The sequence below is a fragment of the Arctopsyche grandis genome, chromosome 13 (genome assembly GCF_051622035.1).
Source record: "Arctopsyche grandis isolate Sample6627 chromosome 13, ASM5162203v2, whole genome shotgun sequence".
Taxonomy (NCBI): Eukaryota; Metazoa; Arthropoda; class Insecta; order Trichoptera; family Hydropsychidae; genus Arctopsyche; species Arctopsyche grandis.
This window is the reverse complement of record NC_135367.1, coordinates 23,710,232-23,730,343: the sequence shown is the minus strand read 5'-3', so window position 1 is coordinate 23,730,343 and position 20,112 is coordinate 23,710,232. Positions and strand designations below refer to the sequence as shown.

At 36.4% G+C, this 20,112-nt stretch overlaps 1 protein-coding gene across 1 annotated transcript; it reads right to left on the bottom strand.

Moving 5' to 3' along the window:
• Nucleotides 1–1,903: 1,903 nt before the first annotated feature.
• Nucleotides 1,904–19,729, bottom strand: LOC143920732 (uncharacterized). The gene is made up of 6 exons (XM_077443674.1): nt 19,467–19,729; nt 7,850–8,005; nt 7,621–7,763; nt 7,278–7,534; nt 5,464–5,639; nt 1,904–5,284 (listed from the first exon to the last, which is right to left on the bottom strand). Exons 1-6 carry the CDS (start codon nt 19,551–19,553, stop codon nt 3,749–3,751), a joined length of 2,355 nt encoding a protein of 784 aa, XP_077299800.1. The 5' UTR covers nt 19,554–19,729; the 3' UTR covers nt 1,904–3,748.
• Nucleotides 19,730–20,112: the final 383 nt, after the last annotated feature.

Genomic DNA, 20,112 nt, shown 5'->3' with positions numbered 1-20,112 from the left:
ATTGATGAGATCTAAAGATTTTTGCTTCAATCAAAATTTGACTGAAAAGCAAGAGCTAGATTTATCTCCAGAATTGTATTATGTATTTGCCATTTGAAATATTATATTTCAAACACGTTGTCTTGATTTCAGTTAAACTTACCTTTCGCTTTTTGTATCCCTTACTTTAGTCTTTCTCATGATGATATTGTTGCGTAGGGGTGGGTGGAGGATCCAAGTAAAAGGTCAAAGTCGTTTCACAACATTTATTGATGATTAAGGAGATACACGCACTGGCAGTGCTCAGTCCAGAATGACTTGATATCGCCTTATAAGGGATAGATCTCTCAGGACATCTTCGACGTCTAATTTGTTTACCTATTGTTATGGTCACGTACGGATATGTCTTCCCACGACATTCGGTCCACGGTACAGGTCAATTCTGCGAAGGAACCAATAACAGCCAACTCGGTCGCCATTGTTTAGCCTACATGCACTTAGGGTCTAGATATAATCCTTGAAACCAATTATCACGGTCGCACGGCCTCGACGCCTTGACTTAATCCGATTGTCCTTAACCGGCGGCTCTTTACTACCCTCTTATTTTAGTATACGTAACAATATCATTGCTAAATAAAAGCAACCTAACATTATGTTCTCACATTAATCATAAGTAGAGACCCGTATTTTGGGCATTTTGCTATTAATGCTTAATTGATGCTGAATTCGTAAAATATGCGAATAGATGCTAAAATAGCAAACAAAAGTGAAATTTGCATAAAATTAATAGACAATTTAGAAGGGTTTTGCCCATTTATTATATGAAGAAATTGAGGGGATAAAACAGAGCTTGCAGTTTATCATAGACGGTGTTTTTCCTGTCGAAACCAAGCAACTGCTTTTGTCTACTGCTGTAAACAAAAGAAGACAGTTGGAGTTGTGTATCCAAAAGCTGCTCAAAAAAACCGTCTTATAACTAGACTCGCACTCAAGACTAAACTAGACAAATCTATTCTTCCAAACATTAAGTAAACTATTCAATCCATCTGTGGCAGGTACAAAATCTAATATTAATGTTAAAGAAACAGTTTTGTTCTTTAGAAACCTGCCATTGTTTAATGTATTAACAGAGGCTCAATGTTTGGAAGGATATCAGCACTTTTTTAGACAATTAATAGAGAATATAAAAAGTGAATCCACGCCGGATATACATATTGCTATTATTGATGGCAACAAAAATTAAATATGAAGGGTTTGGTTGTGCAGCTCTAAAATCTAATTGGTGTCCTGTCAATAGTGTGGATGCTGAAAGGTATTTTAGTAAACACAATATAATTGTTACCGATCGTCGCACGAATCTTAAAAAAGAATCCGTAGAAATATGCTCCATGTTGATTTTTAATAAATTTTAATTGGTATTATATTTTTATATTCATATTTTTATATACATGTTTTTTGAATTTTAATTTTAATTCCAAAACATTTTAGAATTTTTATATAATTTTTTAATTGTTGTGTTGTCTTTAAATTATATATGTATATAAATTTTATTAAAATTAAATTCTTCATAAAAATAGATGCTAAAATTGAACATTTTTAATGCCCTAAAACGCTAAAATGCAAAATGAAAATGCTAAAATTGACAAAAATAGATGCCCAAAATACGTGTCTCTAATCATAAGTCACTCTTAAGCATTTTGGTTTGACTGAGATGAAGAATCAAAACTCTAGTGATTTGCATACAATCAACATTACCAAAATATTTATAGTACTATAGTAATAGTAAAAAAAGAACCATTGAATCGAAACGATAATATTACAATAGAGGAATTTCTTCATATCAGTGATCTCAGTATTAAGTTTGACTATATGTAAATACATTGAAAAAAAAAAAAACAATAATAAAAGAAACATAGCTGTAATTTGACATGTCTATTTTATTTAAATCATTCATTATTACAAATCATATTTTTAATTTTGTAGTCTGATGTAACTTTTGAACAATATCTCCATATTTTTTTTAAGTACATGTGAAACATTCGATCGAATAAAAATTGAAACCGTCGCATGGCGGTAATGCAAAGGGCCGTTTACACCCGCCGACCGACACAATAGACGATGTCCGCAATACACATTACACGCACAGCGCGATACAAACGGCCGTTTGCATTAGACGACAGCTTCGAAGTAACGTCCAGCGACCTATAAAAGTAGAAAATAGGCATAATATCATCATCAAATCCAGCCTTTTAGGCACCACGGAGTACACGATGCACACGGTGGCGCGTTAACATACAATAATCTCATCAAGTTTTAGGTATACGAGCAATACACAATATGCACAAACGAAACCTTCACGCACACGTGTATGCGCACGCATACGAGACATACACACTCAAAAATTTATATCAAAAGTTGAAAAAAATCAGTTCGAAACAATACTTTTTCATTTTATAATAGTAGTTATTATTTAATACTGGTTAGTTTATTGGAATGGAAGTATACATAACTTTTTTTTTTTTTATTTTATCACAATGATACATAAAAACTATTCAGTAGTTTTTCCCCTCATATAAATTATTTCAACTGATTAGAAAATTAATTTAAAAAAAAAAAGACATTGGAAATTTTGACGTCAATTAAAAAATAAAATATTATAGTGATTACGTTTATACTTTATTATCCACCCTATATACTAAATGTTTCTTATATTGACAATGTAAATGAGTAAAAATTAATCTAAAATATTAAACGGAATTGCAAATTATTTACGGAATTTTGAACACATACATAATATGTATATTAAAAAAAAAAATTAAATAATTGAAATGCAAAATAATTAATGTTCGGACAGATAAAACAATACACATACATATAGGATATTATATTATACATCTAAAAAGTAGTCGTATACAACTTAAAATTAATAATATAGAGTCGAAAGCTCCAGCAGTCAAAACGAAATAAATCACAAGTTTCATCAGAGTCTTACATTACGATAGGAATAAATTGAGATTCAAGAAAATCACAATAATCATATATAAATAAAAAGCCAAAACAAAAAGGAGAAACAAAAAAAAAACTATTATCGTTTAACATAATTGATAGTCCTTATGTGTAAAATCAAACTATCACGACCGCATTGTGTACAAATGTTGTATATATATATATTAAGAGTCGAATAAAGTAATAAAAAACGAAATAAAAATAAATGCATATTCCGAGGACTAAACAGTTTAGGAACTGACTGTATGACGTGTCGAAGATTGTCATGACTCGTTTACGTCGGTGTAAAAGCGCCGTTGTAAAGTTAAAAAGAAAAAATGACTCGAGAGGATTAATCAATCCGCAGTAGTAGTAGTATATATGTATATATATCGTAATTATAATAATATCAGGAAAACATTCATTTATATTCTAATAATAATAAAATAAATGCTAATGACTTACAAGTATAATTTCTTTTTCAATATGACCCTGCGAACAAAAACAGCGTCGATTCATTTTACTTAACATAAATCGTAGTGGAAGAATATAAGTGGAAGTTTCAGACGAAATCATAATATATCGGTATAAAAAACGTGGAAAGCACTCGAATTCTTCGTGAGTTCTGTTATTATATAAATTATGTCGTATGATCAGTTTTTAGCTACCAATTTTGTGTTCTCAATAATATTTTAATACATACAAGTCATCGTGGTTCTGAACGAAACATTGTCAATTACTTTTTTTTTCTTCAATTAATAATATTATTATATAACTTCACGTTTTACGTATCGACGAGCTGTTCGACGCTTTTATCTTCGGTCGCCAATTTTTTCACTACGATTTCAGTATCTGCAGATTCTATTGAAGCACCGTTTGTCTTCTCCTTGTGGTCCGAACTCTGGCCGTTCACTTCGGGCGCCTCGTTCGTCTTGCCGTTGGACTTTGCCGAGTCTCCATTGGTCTCCGATTTCCCGTTGGTCGCTTTAGTTCCGTTCTCCGTCGCCTCTTTTTCCGGAACCGTCACTGAAGCTTCTTTCGCTACCGGTTCGGTGGCTTCTACGGCAGTCTCCGTCGCTGGCAACTCCGGCACAACCTCGGCGGTCTTCACCGTGCTGACTAATTCATCGACGATCGTCTTGTGGCCGTTTGTTATTTCGGGTTCCTTTTCACTGCTTGCGACTTGTGGTTTGTCTGCGACTTGTGGTTTGTCTGTGACTTGTGGTTTGTCTGCGACTTGTGGTTTGTCTGCGACTTGTGGTTTGTCTGTGACTTGTGGTTTGTCTGCAACTTGGGGTTTGTCTTCGATGAGGGGTTTGTCTTCGACGAGGGGTTTGTCTTCGACGAGGGGTTTGTCTTCCACGTGGGGTTTGTCTGCGACGTGTGGTTTGTCTTCCACGTGCGGTTTGTCAACGACTTTTTCTAAATTTGTAACCTGTTTGACTTTGGAAAGCATCGCTTCGCATTCTTTCTCTAAAGCTACGCCTTCTTTGCCGAGGAGTTCGTTAAGTTTAGCATCGTCTACGTTGTCGGTAGCGATTGGGGGCACGGCGGCAACTTCTGGTAAATCATCGTCGTTGACCATGATGTCTATTTCGGCTGTTTCTTCTACAATAGGGGGCAATACTGGTTCTGTGTTTGATACTTCTTTTATTGGTTCAGCCTCTACGGTCGGCTTTTCCTCGGTTTCTTTATCGGCTACCTTTTTCTCTTCTGACGATTCGACGACTGGAACTTCTTTAGTGGTCTCCACTTTGGCACTCTCTTTCACCGTCTCTGCAATGACTTTAGTTTCGGTCGCGTCATCTGCTTTCACCTCTTCGACAACTTTCGGTTCAGTCTTTTCGGATACAATTTCAACTGGCTCTTCAGTTTTTTCCTTAGTATCGGCCTTCTCTTCAATTTTACTTTCAGTCTCCATAATCTGTGGCACTTGGTCCTTATCGCTAACTACTACGTCGTCAGTCTTTGATTCTTCCGTTTTTTTTTCAGTCTCGATCGGTTCTATAATACTATCACATTGTGAAACCTCAACGGGTTTTACTTCTACACTCTCGCTCTCTTCGACTTCCATTGCCTTATCTTCTTCGGTGACGACGGGTGTTCCGACGACTGCCTCCTTTTCGGCAGGTTTGTCAACCGTTTCTTCTACTGTGCCATTTGTTTTAATTTCAGGTTTGTCAGCTTCCTTTACGGGTTCTACATCGACCTCCATCGGGGTGTCTTCTTTTTTGCCGTTCTCTGTAACAGCAACTGTTTCGCTAGTTTTAGTTTCTACGCTATCGTCTGTCGTTTTGGCTATTTTAGCAGGAGGCAAATCCTGCAATAATAAAATCAATTAAACATTGAACAGCCTTAATATCGTAATTGTATTTTACAATAGGAGTAAAATGAGGATATATAAAAAAGAGGATAATATTTACAACAAACTACTCTTTATTAACAAAGAAAATAATATAACAATATATACAAGAATATATAGTACATAAATTACAAAACCTTTTCATCTTCAGCTGTCGGCGTTTGTTTCCGTTTGACAGGAGAGGCGGTGAAAGTTAATTCTTTGAACGATTCGATAACGAGATATTTCTCCTTTGCTTTTGTTTCTAGGGGTGCATTCCCTTCTCTGGCCAATAATATGGCATTAATGCCGCTCTCGCTGGCTGCATCAGCCTCTGAAGTCAAATTAACATCACAAATTAATAAACTGTAACAATCTTATCACATAATATAATAAATCAAGGTAGTATTTTTAGAGAAAACACTCAATTTAACAAATATTATAAATCAATTCGATTTTACAAATGATTTCTTCTAAAAGTAACCTTTGTAATGAATATAAAGATCAAACTGTCAAGATGACACTATTGTATTTATACAAAGTATACATACAATCATACAAATGTCTAATAAGACTAAAATATACATGTGTATTATATTTTTTAACTTGATATATTTTTTCCAAAAGATTAAATTTAATAAAATAGTATGTCGTCGCTATCTAAATTCTATATATTACGCTTGAGAGTTATTTTCATTAGGCATAATTATAGCTTAGCCAAATACATATATTGGGAAAGTACCTGTACACAAAAAATAAACATTGTATTGAAAAAATAATGAATAGCTAATTATATCTAGGAAAAACTATACATGATAAGTTGCAAGGAATCTTCTACTGTAAAAAGGTGAATTTTTGTTTGTCTACTATGTAAATCTACAATTTTAAACTGTCAAATTTGATATAGTCTCATTGGTACTTCAATTTCATAGAAGAAATGTTTTTTTTTTACAACTTTCACTCACCTGACAAACTCTGGGGTATTCAACTAGTAATAAATAACATAAAGAATGAATCTAGTGTAGTATTTTCGGAAGAGTGAACATAGTTTTTAAGCGATTAGTTTCACTAATTATGATAAAACATTACCAATATTTTAAATTCAGTCAAAAATTTTAGTAGTGTTAATTGGAAAGACGTTTTGCCTGTGAATTTCAAATGGGAACAATTTAAACGCCCATTTTATAAAGTAAATGTGCATTTAAAAAAAGTTTCTGTACATTATTACAAAAAAATTGTGTGCATTTCTAAATGACGGATACAGATTGCATTAAAAAGTTTGCTTTGATCATTAAAAAAAATATTTGCTACATAAAAAGTGGATTAAATGTGCATTAAAATGACAGATGAACTTTATCGGCAACGTCGCGAATACCAAAATACGAACCAACGTTTGGTTAGGTTTTATTCATTTATGGTTTGGTTAAGTTAGGGTTGGTTTTATTTATTTAAGATTACATTTCACCAGTGAGATTATAATTTCACTAGTGAGAAGCAAAAGTAAACACTTTTGACAGTTGACAATTGTCAAAAGCGGAAGACTGCAACGTTGCCACCTTTTGCATCCATTCTAATGCTAAAATCTATTTTTTCGAATGATCGTTTCATATTTTTTTATTGGTCACTTTATAATGCCAAAATATTTTGTTCGATGCACAATACGAGATTGTTTAATGCACCGAAAATAGTGCAAATTTTTAATGCGCAAACATTTATTTTAAGATACAAAGTACAGTTAAATCGTACCCATTTCAAATCGCAAACATACTCCAGCAAATTTCTAGAATGTTCGAAATAAAAGTAGGATCTGATCTAAGTACTATTCATACTTGGCTCTCAGCCCAAAAAGTTTGTTAACTCGTGAGCTAGACCAACGGACAAAAGAATTGCATTCATTCATTACAATCTAAGATGATGTAAAAAAAAAGAAGACAGAGAGCAACTAAATAAAATACGCGAAAAAAAATAAAACCTTCGGCAATATCCGTGAAAAATATGGTGTCTTCAGGATTTGTAGAAATTTTATCAAGAATATTCTTATAGCTTGAAGCCTCTCTCTTCTGTCCGACATTAGTATCAAAATACTCGTCGATCTTTGGCTGTAAATCGCCAGCCGAAGAATACTTCATGAGCAACTTCTGTGCATTCACCGACCCCGAGGAGTAGATATAGACTTTAAGGCCCGCCTCCTTCCACCTCTGAAGAGCGAGTGGCACATCATCGTAGACACTGAAAACATACGATAACAAAACATCAGCATTGTAACAATTATAACACGTACAAGAATGAATTGACTACGAATTTTAGATACATACTGTCCTTTTATTTGGCCGTCTTCGTAGCCTTTTTTCCAGATGAGACCCGAAACCTCCTTGAAATGCGTGTTTTTACTATCGATGGATACGAGCCACTTGAGACTCTTGCTAACGGCTTCGATCTGTTCTACTTTTGCCGAGTCCTAAAAATAAATAAAAAAACACAACACACTGTCATAGTTTGCAATTCCAAAAAGAAACCAACCGTATTGTTTAAATATGAATTTACTTTATCTGGAATTGGCACGGCGCCGTCGACTTTAGATTCAACGTCTTTGGTGGCCTGTTGTCTCATCCCTTCAACGGCCTCTTGAACATTCGCCTCGTCCCAAGATGCCTCCAGGAATTTGTTGACATTTTCTGTTGCATAAGGAAATAGGACGTCCTGAAAATCAAAGAAATTTATTTGTTAGTAAAATCATTTCTTCATTACAAACATTCAAATTGCTAGAAAAGTAAGGCATCCAACACTGGTGAAACTGAAATTGCCTATTTTTTTTTAATATATACATATGTACAAGTAATAAAATATTATATTGGAGAGCATGCATGGTATGGGACACTTCAGGCTTGCCCGACGTTAAGACGTATAAATAAACACTGTCTAAGCTACTCTATGTGTATCATTTTGAACTACTTGCATCTAGGATCCTAAAATAAAATGCACAGTTGCATATGTAAAATGTAAATTTCTAATTGACTTTTCAAATAAAACTTTTCGTTTTCAAGAAACGTTGCTCAGATTCAAATGAATCGTTTTCATATCGATGTTGTTCATATCAATTTTGGATACTTATTGAGAGCGTCCAGATCAAAAGGCCAGCAGCTATGAAAATTTTAATGCGAGTGTTTTATATAACAGAATAAGACAACAGTAAGATACGAAAATCCTTCAGAAATGAACCGTTGACCTTAAATTTCCATTGAGAAGTGACGATTGGTGGAACTTCTTAAATGAAAATACCATATAATGAAGGCGACGAAAATATCTCTTTGAGGTGATAGATGGAGGCGTTGGAAATCCGATTTGAATAGGACAAAGGAATGGAGGAAAGTCAGCCGAGTGGCACACTTAGACTAAACTGAATTTCCAAAGTACGTATGTAGCATATTCAATTTAAGGCATATTACATAGCTCTACATATGTATATGTACGTATACTTCATCATGGCAGGGTTTTCCATGTAATACCTCTAGTGGTATTGGAATTTGAACACTTTTTAAGGGAATTTGTAAGAGAACAGTATTACTGAGCAACAAAAAATAATGTTTTTTACTTACCGTAGCGAAGACTATAGATTTTTGACTTTTGCATTCTTTAACTCAAAATCTGTGTCAATATTGCTGTGCCAAAAGTGAGTATTGGAATGTTTTCTTCAATTGATTGTGATTTTATATTGCTTTAAAATACATATAATGAATTATTTAGCGAATTTTACAGGTCAATATGTATTTATTTTTTTCTCGACCCATCATGCATATATTGGGCCAGTTTTATATATAACTACGTTTGAAAGGATTAATTTTCAATTTTAATATTTTTTTATTTGAACGTACTAATTCTGGCGATAAATGATTTTGTAAATGAATTGACAAAATCGCTAGATAGTGAATTAGAAGTATTTTAAAGCAATAAAAAAATGTGACTATTAATTCCAATACTCACTTTTGGCACAGCAATACTAGAATTTGAGTACTGCAAAAGTTAAAAATCTGTAAAAGTTGCGCATTTTTTTAAACGCTTACATTTCATACGCAGAAATCGGCGTAGGATGGGTGTGTATCAAATAACAATAGAACACTTCATTAGTGTTCAAAGCAAGAGAGCAAAAAAGCATGGTTTTTCTAAGAAATTGACAAAAGTGAAACATTTTTTGTGCAAAAAGCATCAATCGAGCGCCGATTTTTGCTCATGGGTAAAGATCGGATACATGTGGTTGCAGTTTTCTTAGAAATAGTCAATTTCTTAGAAAAACCATCAGTGCTCAAAGCAAGAGGGCGATATTTCTTCGTGAAAATATTTGAATATTCTTCCAGGTGTTCGCAGCCTTTCAAGGAGCTCATAGTTTTTAAACCTTGGAACTAAAGTAAAAAAATTAACTACATATATCATGAACTAATATATAAAATGAACTACAACTAACAGATCGTACTTGTTCAAAACCGGAACGACCCCAAATGGAACGTGCGCGTGGATTAATAATTTAACTCTATTCAATCCACATACACCAATGGTCGCCACGCGAGCTATATTTGGGCGTAGTTCATTGTTCCAGGATTATCCTATTGGCCTATTTTTTCTATAGGTGAAGTGACAGAGGTTTTCAATGTAAAATATAATAGGTATTTTAATAAAATAAATCACAAATAAACAAGCACTAAGTCGCCATCCACTGCTGGATGAAGGCCTCTTCAACACGCTTCCATTCGTCTCTGTTTTGCGCAACTCTCATCCATCTCAATCCACACATTATCCTCATTTCGTCTACCCATCTTCCCTGCGGTCTTCCTTTTACCCTTTTGCATTCTCCCGAGTACAATTCTAGCGATTCTTTTGACCACCTTTCGTTCATTCTTCTAGCCACGTGGCTCGCCCGTTGCCATTTCAATATCTTCACTCCACAACCCTTGTCATACTTCTCACCCACGTATTCCGTTTCCTGTCTTTCCTCGTTATGCCAAGTACACTGCTTATCAACTTGGCGTTCAATGTCCAAGTTTCACATTCATACGTCATCACTAGAGGTAGGATAGCCAAGGTGCCGCTCATTGTTCCATTGTTGTAAATCCTTTGTAAAAAAGGTTCAGCAAACCTTTAACAATGCATTTACAACATTTGAACAATACGCGGCACCCACTGGGTCCGGGCTTAAGTCATCACTGGCAAAATCCATTGATCGAAGATCTTTTTCTTCAGGCAAATTGGCATTTTTGATTTAAAAATCGTCCAAATGCACTCCATTCTAATTTCATGCGTCTTTTCATTTATTCTTCTTTACTACCGGACATGTCAATTATTTGACTTAAATATAAATAATTATTTACTATTTCTACTATTTTATCAAAGTACTAAGTATTGCAATAAAATAATTCAATAACAATATCAATATTTTAGATAAGATCCGTCGTTTCTCTCTGTCAGGAAGGTTTATACCTACTTTTGTATTTAGGGTTACATTCACATTTAACGACACCAGTCTGTCTTTAACCATTCATAAAATAATACGCTCCTTGAGAGTATTATTTTAAAATAAAATGAATATCCCTGCTGGCAGCTAAATAATGTCTGACTTACTCCTAAATAGTGTCTCACAAAGTATTTAGCCAATGAATGGGCAGAGCAGGTTCTAAAATACCATAAGGGCGAAAACACACTGAGTGCAGCACCCCTAGCCCATATACATGATACACAGCCCCAAAATCACCCCCTGGAGTGTTTTCAGTGATATTTTATCCTTGCTCGACAGTGATCGATAACGGTGAAGTCCATGTTGTTAAATGTACATAATTGTAAGCCTAAATACAAAATTAGGTATAAACGTCTATTTGAAGGAATGTGGGAGAAACTTGTCGGTTGCATATGGATATGCATACACGTGCGACCTCTCAAACATATGCACTCTACACGTGCAACGGTTTGGGGAATACCCACTGTTTAGTCACAGCGGGAAGCCAAGGACACGTGACGTCATTTTTGCTAATATGAAACATGTTGAAAGAAAAGATTTTTATTTTTCAGGAATGCATTTCGTTCTCAACTTTCGAGGAGTGCAAATTGTTGGTTTCAATACTTTATCATAGCTAAAACAGTTTTTATCCTGAAGTGATTTCGTTAATTTTGTGCTAAAATCTTCATTTCAAGGTATTCACGGCAAGTTCTTTATATATTTGTATTATTATATTATTATTATATATTTAAAGACGCTATTCTGTAAATTTATTCGGAATCGAACCCACGTACCCTCGCGTGAACACAAATATCCTCTTATAGATATACCTGAGTTCAGAGAGTAAGCGACGAAGCCAACGTCGAAATTTAATTTAAATTTTTTCCTTCTCGCCATATAAAAATACGTAATAATGATTTTATTTTATACGAAATAATAATTGTTTTGAACCATTTTTTTCTTTTCATATTAAACAATTAAATATATATTTTTTAATTAAAATGAATTATATTTTAACGATATTTGAGAAATAAAATGAAATTGAGAGATTGCAGATCGAACCTGGGCGCTCTGTTGCTTGACTGCGCTGTAGACCACTACACAATGACGGCCGACAAAGGAAGCGTTCTAAATTGAATATATATGTAATTTATAATATTCAACGTTGCGAGCTCAATGACTGGGGTTTGTTTATACATAATTGTGGGTATTAGGTTTGTAAATTAAACATACATAGCTCATAAATCTTTTTGCTTATAAATACGTAATTTTCATATTATCCGATTTCGACTTCGGGTTTTATAATTTTACTATTATTTTTTATTGCATGATTTAATTGGCATAACTGATTCCCGATCTCTGTTTCAGTTCCGATTCCGACTAATAATTACTATTCATATTGTAACTTTATTTTAAATCATATATCAATCCGAAAGCACCCGTTGAAATTTCAACGGGCATAACACTAGTATTTTCATAACTATAATTGGTTTTAGCACGAATAGACATTAACATAAGTAATGATCGTTGTATATATAATATATAATTTTGAAAGAGACTTTATATGTAAGTATATAAATATGTAATGTTGGTTGGTAGCATTGAAAACAAATCGAAGTTTCTATGACGATTCGATATTTTTTTTTCGATTCAAATAAATTTAATAAAAAAATAAAATGTATATTTACTATTAGATTCGCCATGTTTAAGCTGTTTATATTACAAATACTGAGCGAAGCCGGGCAAAACAACTAGTGTTTTAATAAAGTGAGAATGGGGGGTTGGAGGGGCCTCGTAAGTGGAATAGCTTAGGACCTCTATTTATCTAAATCCGGCTCTGATTGCAGTCATTTCCTTTCAAAATAAATTCTCGCCGAGAACAATATCGATTTATTGACCAGTATTCGTTCTTTATTAGTCGAAATAGTAATAAAATTAAGACAATATATAAAAAACCCAATTAAGAAATCACCAATTCTCTTCGCAAACTTTGGCAAAGTGCTCAATCTGCCATAGCGAGAGGAGGGCGAAAAGGGAAAAAAACGATCAGAACAGTGTGGACGATAGACGTCACCGTGAAGGAAGATGCAGTATTTTCAAACGTGTCTATTACGATTATTTTTCACCATGGTAATGGGCGGACGTCATTTCCACTCATATTGATAACCAAACCGAGCAAAATGGCAAAGTTTGAAAACGATCAGATAAGAACCCAAACTTCGTCAGACGACAAAATCGATTCTGAACTAAGAGGTTAGTAAAAAAAAAAAAGGTTAAAGGTCTGACCGCACTATACGACAACCGAACGATCCGACACTTCAAAACAGTGTGCGACAATATTAGGTAAACCGCACTTGAACGACAGCGATGCGACACTACGCAGTAAATTACGTCAATCATTCGTTCGGTACCTCGGAGCAAGATCGACGAAACGGACACTATTATAGTATATTTTTGATATGCGAGGAAGAAGAACAATCGAGAAAAACTAAAAGATTATGCTATTTCAAAGTCACGATATGAAGGAGAATAATTGTCGCAAGGCAACCCCCACTCACGTCGCAAACGACACCTTGCGTCAAAGTTGGTCGAAAAGTCAACTTTGACGCAAGGAGTCGTTCTACGTCATGCGACTGTCGCGCAATGCGTTGCAATTTCACACAAACAATATTTGGTCGAGTACTGTTGTGAAGTGTCGGATCGTTCGGTTGTCGTATAGTGCGGTCAGACCTTAAGAGGGCTGGACAGCAGCGCCTTGTCCATACAAACGTACTATACTTCTCCCTTCCTCAATTATGGCACCAGAGAAAGCATTTTTTAATATGCTATGGATATCCACCATTGGGGTGCATCTATCGTTTTATTTTTTTGATTAATTATTTTTTATATGAGCTAGGAGCCGCCAAACATCTATAAAATCGCCTCTTTTTTACACCCACGAAACGAGTCCAGCGTGCTTATTTAACGGTCGATTTAAAAAAAAAATACGCCGATAGATGCACAGAAAGTATCTTTCTCATATCGATGATGAAATTTTTTTTAAATTTGGTCCAGTTTTGGAGGAGAAAATAGTTGAATACGAAACCTCGATTTTGTCAATTTAAAATACGTTTTATCTGGTCGAAGCGCAACTGTCGCATTCACTCAATATATATTTTGATATATATTGTCGCATTCACTCAATATATATATATATATATCGAAGAAAGGAACGGTAACAAAATTAAGGTTTCGGGTGTACAGCCCTCTTAACACCCAAAAACAGCTCCCTTGGCGAGCACCGACATGCACGAATCCCACTTCGGTGCGTTCGAAACTACCTCAACATGAAAACCAACACCCATCAAAGTCTCCACAGCCATACACAGCTGATCGCAGCACCAACGGGCCATAAAACATGTGACATCTCAGCTGACGAAATTTGAGCAATGTGGAGGGTAGAGTGGAGTGGAGTGGAGACACAGAGCCAGGGTAGCCATCGGGGAGTATAGTAGGGTCAGGTATGCGAGTCGCGGGTGACTGCCCTCTAAACTGGTTTCAGCCACACTCCTCTCTTTCTCTCTCCATCTCTCTGGAGCTCGACGAGGGAATATACGTATGCACATTCTACCTAGGGTACGGACCAGACAATCGATACCGATTTATACATACATTAAATTCGGCCAGATGTAATGTGCATCACGTCCTTCTACGAGCCTACCCTTCGTCCTCGTCCCCATCTCCAGGTGGGTTAACACAATAGGTGAACCAAAAAAGAAAAATGAAAAAAAAAATCATCAGGTAGTCTTGCTTTGTCCATTGTTCCGTGGGTTACGTGGATCTCGTTGCTACAGACGAGGCTCCCGAGAGATTCGAATAGTCGAAGAATGTAAATTAAACGATGATTGGTTATATGTATGCAGTTGGTTGAGTGAATGAATGTTGATGAATGCACGTGTTGCCGTCTCGCTCTTGACGCGTGCGAAGAAAAGAGAGTGAAAAAATGATAATACTATATGTAGTGTCAAACAGCTGATCGACGCTAAACATCAAACTGTGCAGACGTTTGCCTAATTCAATGCTAGGTTGCACAATTCAAGACACACACACGCACGTTTGAAACGATGGAACACGTGGTCGAAAAACACGGCAGGTGGACAAAAGAACTGCTAAAAACGAAGCATAGGGGCGTCGAAGCTTAGTTTCGTATGAACGATCCAATCGACGTATTTTTTCAATGTGTATAGTTTTTGTATTGAACTAAGATATGTGCAAATGAAAAGTTGACCAAAATAGGCAGGTGTTTCACGAAACACTTCACGCAAAGGTGATGCATGTTACTATATATATATATATATATATATATATATATATATATATATATATATATATATATGGTGTTGGTTTCCTTCGTAATTACATAACGTAGGATTTCCTAAGTGAAATTAAAATAACGGTTGGATATCTTGATTAGTATTAAAACGATTTGATAATACCGGTTGATTGTTTGGTAGGCGGGTTTCAATATTTCGAATTGTACAAATGCAGAATATTCGAATATACGTTTCTGCGTAGAAAATACGACGTTCACTTACATGTGTATATGTATGTATATATCAGGGAATGAGAACGTGGTAATATAATAAGTGAATTATTCAACGGATAGAGTGGGTGTTTCTGGCACATGCTTTTAAACCTCGTTCTAACCTTAAAAGCTTCAAAGTTGAATATTTTTTTATATGAAGAAGCTTTTAAATTGGATTATTTAAAGCTAAAAAAGCTCAAAATTTAATATTTTTTTACGAAGAAGCTGACCTTGGATTGATTCATAGGGGGTAACCAGGAAGATGGGGAGGGGGAGGGATTTGGGGACCCTTTTTGTTACTAGATTGAATATTATATACTGATATAACTTAACGTTATGTTACTGTTTAAGAACTATCAAAAGTATAGCTAACTAGTAGTTTTACCCGGCTTCGCTCGGTATTTGTAATATAAACATGGTAAAACAATGTAATAGTAAACATTCATTTGTTTTTTTATTAAATTTATTTGAATCGAAAAAAAAATTCAACGATATCGTCGTCATAGAAATTTTGATTTCTTGTCGATGTTCCCAACAAACCTTACATACAAAGTCTCTTTCGAAATTATACATGAGATGTAAGATGTATTATTGCTATAATTTTGGAAAGGTTTTTTTTATAAAAAATAAATAGCGAATCAAGTGCATAAAATACAAATTTTCGGTTGCGGCGCATGTTTTTGCTATTTAACGTATCTAATAAGAGGAATATTTTGTTTCTAATATTCTAATCATAAAAGTATGACAACAAATGTTATTTGTGATGTTTTTTTGAAGTAAATCCTTCCCCTGAGATAAAATCGCGACAGCGTGCGTAAGCTGAGCTGATTTTGAGAATATGTAAAGCTATCTATATAAATAAGCTGATAGGAAAGAATCATCGAAGAGCAAGGATCCAGTTACTGATTCACCGAAAGCGCTGAAGTTGTTTTATTATTTTATAAAGTTCGAAATCTAATCCAATTCCAAGAATTTCCGAACGACGTATACATACACATACATTTAAACCCGAGGAAAAAGATTCGATTGGAAAACAAAACAAATAAAAACCATTCAAACGGCGAGTCAAATTTATCCTGCTAGTGTTGTTTGATACATAGATCACAAACAAGTCAATTCGGCGATTGAAATGCTGAAATTCAGTGTCCGGATCTCGCTCAGACCCGGATGTTGACATTGTCAATTTGCGACGTCGCTAATTACACCACAGGTCAGAGCCGTACAAACAGACATGTACACATATATTCCGAGCGCGAGAACGCAACTCGGCGAGATGAGCGAAACGATAAAGATGCAAATGGAACAATAGAGGGGAACGGAAACGGGTCGAATGGCCGCTTTTGTGTCGCCGATGATAATGAAATGAAATTCTCCACCGGCGGCCGTTACTTTCTCGCACAAGTCGCCAAATATGAAACGAGAGACGTTTCGTTGCTGTTCCACGATCCTCTGATAAGAGGCCGCCGAGACGAAAGGGTCGCAGAGGGTCACAGCGATAACTGGACATATTGAAAATATCCGTTGGGCTCGCCGTGCCCGTTTTTTGTAAAACCCGACTTTTCGATGATGCTGAATTACGAGGAAAATCGTCAGGGGGAAAGTTCGACAACACCGCAATATGCAAAATTAATTCGGGCGTGTTGAAATGCAGCATTTGTATGGAAAATATTTTACAAAATTGAGCATTTGCTTTATCTCAATCTCATAATTGGTTTTAAGATTTTTTTTACGATTCGGTCGTGTGAAGGGTTGTTTTGTTTTGATCAGTCCAACGTGTTGGAGATAACCATTTTTTTTGGGGGTTTTCCTCCACGAGACCGATGACAAATCTTTCTCCAAGCTATTGTCTTTTCTTTTTCCAGCAGAATAGATTACTGGTTAGCATATAATGCTTTGGACAAAGTGGTCACGGGTTCAAATCCCACTGGTTTCTGCTGGCCAGACCTTGGATTTGTGACTCCAGATTGATCGTTTCCCATCAGTTTGTCAATTCATCTGATTTTCATTTGAACGGTTCCAACAAATTGGCAACCTTGCCCGTTTTTTCGCAAAATCTAGAGTTTCCAGCAATCTCGAATTTCGCTGAATTGTATAAAATACTGCAAATACATGTCTGTGTGGATATTAATTAATTGATATGCATTTATGTACTTTGTATAATACTAACAACATTTGTATCAAATGTACAATGTTTTTGCCAGGAAGGCGCACTGGTAAAATATTTTGCTATTGAAGAGTCGAAGAAGTTTACGGAAGTTAGATATAGTTGATATTTAGTAAATTTATATACAGTGTGAAAAAGATTACAGGCGTATAAACAATTAAAATCTGACAAAACAAGTAGGTGGAGGAAAGTTAAACATAAGGCTACTATCCAATAAACGTCAACGTCTCCAAAATTTTTGCATTCTTAACCCTTTGCCCGCGTCACCAAATTTAGCGAACATGCCCTGTACGCGGCTGCTTTTTTGCGGATTTTGTTATCGCGTTTTCGACTATAAATATAGGTTGTAATATTTTTTTGAATTTCACAACCTATATTTTTTTTTTTTGACTACTGCCATCTATTGAATTTGGTAAAGTATACATTTAGTAATATTTTCAACCTAGTTATAAAATTTTAACACAATAGACGGCTCTTATACAGGTTGGAACTTCCAAGACATCTATGCGTGTCTCTCGCGCTGAGGGCATGTTCGCTAGGACATGTATAGTAGTCGTACGCGGTGGAAAGGTTAAACGTGTTTATTACGATTATTTTTCAACATCGAACTATCGGAAGCGATATAAATTTCTATCGGTGACCAAACCGCGCAAAATAGCAAAGTTTCAAACCGATCGGAAGAATGTAGGAATATAGCCCGAACCATTAAGCGAAGTGAAATATATAAACCTGACAAAACAAGATGGCCAAAATTGTTGTATTTTTTAAACGTGTCTATTACGATTATTTATCACCATCGTATTGGCGGAATTGATTTGAATATCCATTGTTGACCAAACCACGCAAAATGACAAAATTTCAAAACTATCAGAAGAATGTAGGATATAATATACACACGTTGTCAGACCAATGAGCGAAGTGAAACATACAAAGGGCTGAAACATAAAAAAAAAAAAAAATAGGCAACAATATACAGCAGTTAGTATACAATCTTTTGCGAAAGCAAACCAATAAAAGAAGTGTAAATTTTATATGCATGTACTGTTAAAATATTTTAATACGTTGTCGAATTTTTCAAAACAACCGCAAGGCGGCCATATAGGCGTTTCTGTTACGTGTCGGACGTACATACATACATACATTACGTATAAATTTACCGTTCCTACAAGAAGCAAACCCTTCGAAAATATTAAACCGGGTTAGTTCCAACAGGCAAAACAACGACACAGCAACGTGGAAAGTTTTCTGTTTATACACACATACAATTTCGTACGATTTAGGCGACCATTCCAACATACCGATAGAAACGGAGCAAAATTATTATTCACATCGGCCGGATCTTTCTAGCAAAACCTAGAGTTCGCTCGAATAGAGCATCGACAGCGTCCATCAACTCTGAAAACACTCGGCCGGGCGACGCCGGTCCACCACGCTAGCGACCACGAAAATAAATCAAAGAGTGGGTAGTCGAAAAAGTTTGACATCCTCATTGCGCGAAGGAGAATAGGTGGGGAAAGGGCGGTGGGAGGGGGGGGGGGGGATCGATTTTAACGGTTTTTCGTTCGAATGAAAAGTTTCGACGACGACTAGTAGGCAGACGCGTGAAGATTGTGCAAGAAAGATTTATATCGAGCACTACTAATTACCATGGCAGCAGGATCGCGCCGGTTGAGGGGAGGGGGGGGGGAAGTAGTGGATCGGGAGAGGGAGGGAGACAGTGTGTGTATATAGAGGGGTGGGTGTGTGCGCGTGCGAGAGAGAGCGAGGGTGGGTCGATATCGCAGCACGTTCGCGAAAATGGCCGCGGCGGCCGGCATCTTGGTGTCGTTGTCGGCAACACGCCGCCATGCCCGCTTTCGATCCAGATCTAGATATCCAGGCCGGAACCGGAAACGAGACGAGACGAGACGAGACCGAGTAGCGGTGTCGGTGGTGTGGGGGGGGGTTGTACCTTGACGAAGGAGATTGAAGTGGTGGTGCCTTCGATGTCCAGAAGCAGGGCGGCGGCTTTGGCGGGAGGGGCCGCGGGGGGGGCCATCTTGTCGAGGGGCGAAGGCGCAGCGGGGGGGCGCGAGGCGAGAGGGGCGGGGCGGGCGACGGCGACAACGACGGCGACAGCGACAGCAAACACGACCTTTCTGGCCCACAGCTGCGGCCCGTCTGCGTCTGCGTTTGCCGGCAACCACTTCCATTTCCACTTCCACTACTACACTCCACACTCGACCGACGCTCTCCCCGTCGCCGATGCCCAAACTGTGCACCCACTTTGCCACCCTTTGGCCCTCGCGAGTACCTCAACTTTTTCAATCCCCGGGGATCTCGAGTCGCAGTTCGGATTTCTACCCGGATTTCTATATGCATACGCCACTCAATGCTGCCTTTCAGGACGTTTTCGATTACTTGAAATTGGATCAAGTAGCACTGAGAATCATATTGTTACTAAATCTTATAAACTCTTGGGATTTATTTGCCGAGTTGCGAAGCCCTTTAAGAATCCCCATACTCTGATTCTACTCTATTACAGTTTAGTTCGTAGTAATATGGAGTATGCCTCAATCATATGGTCTCCCTATTACCAAACTCACATTGAGCATTTA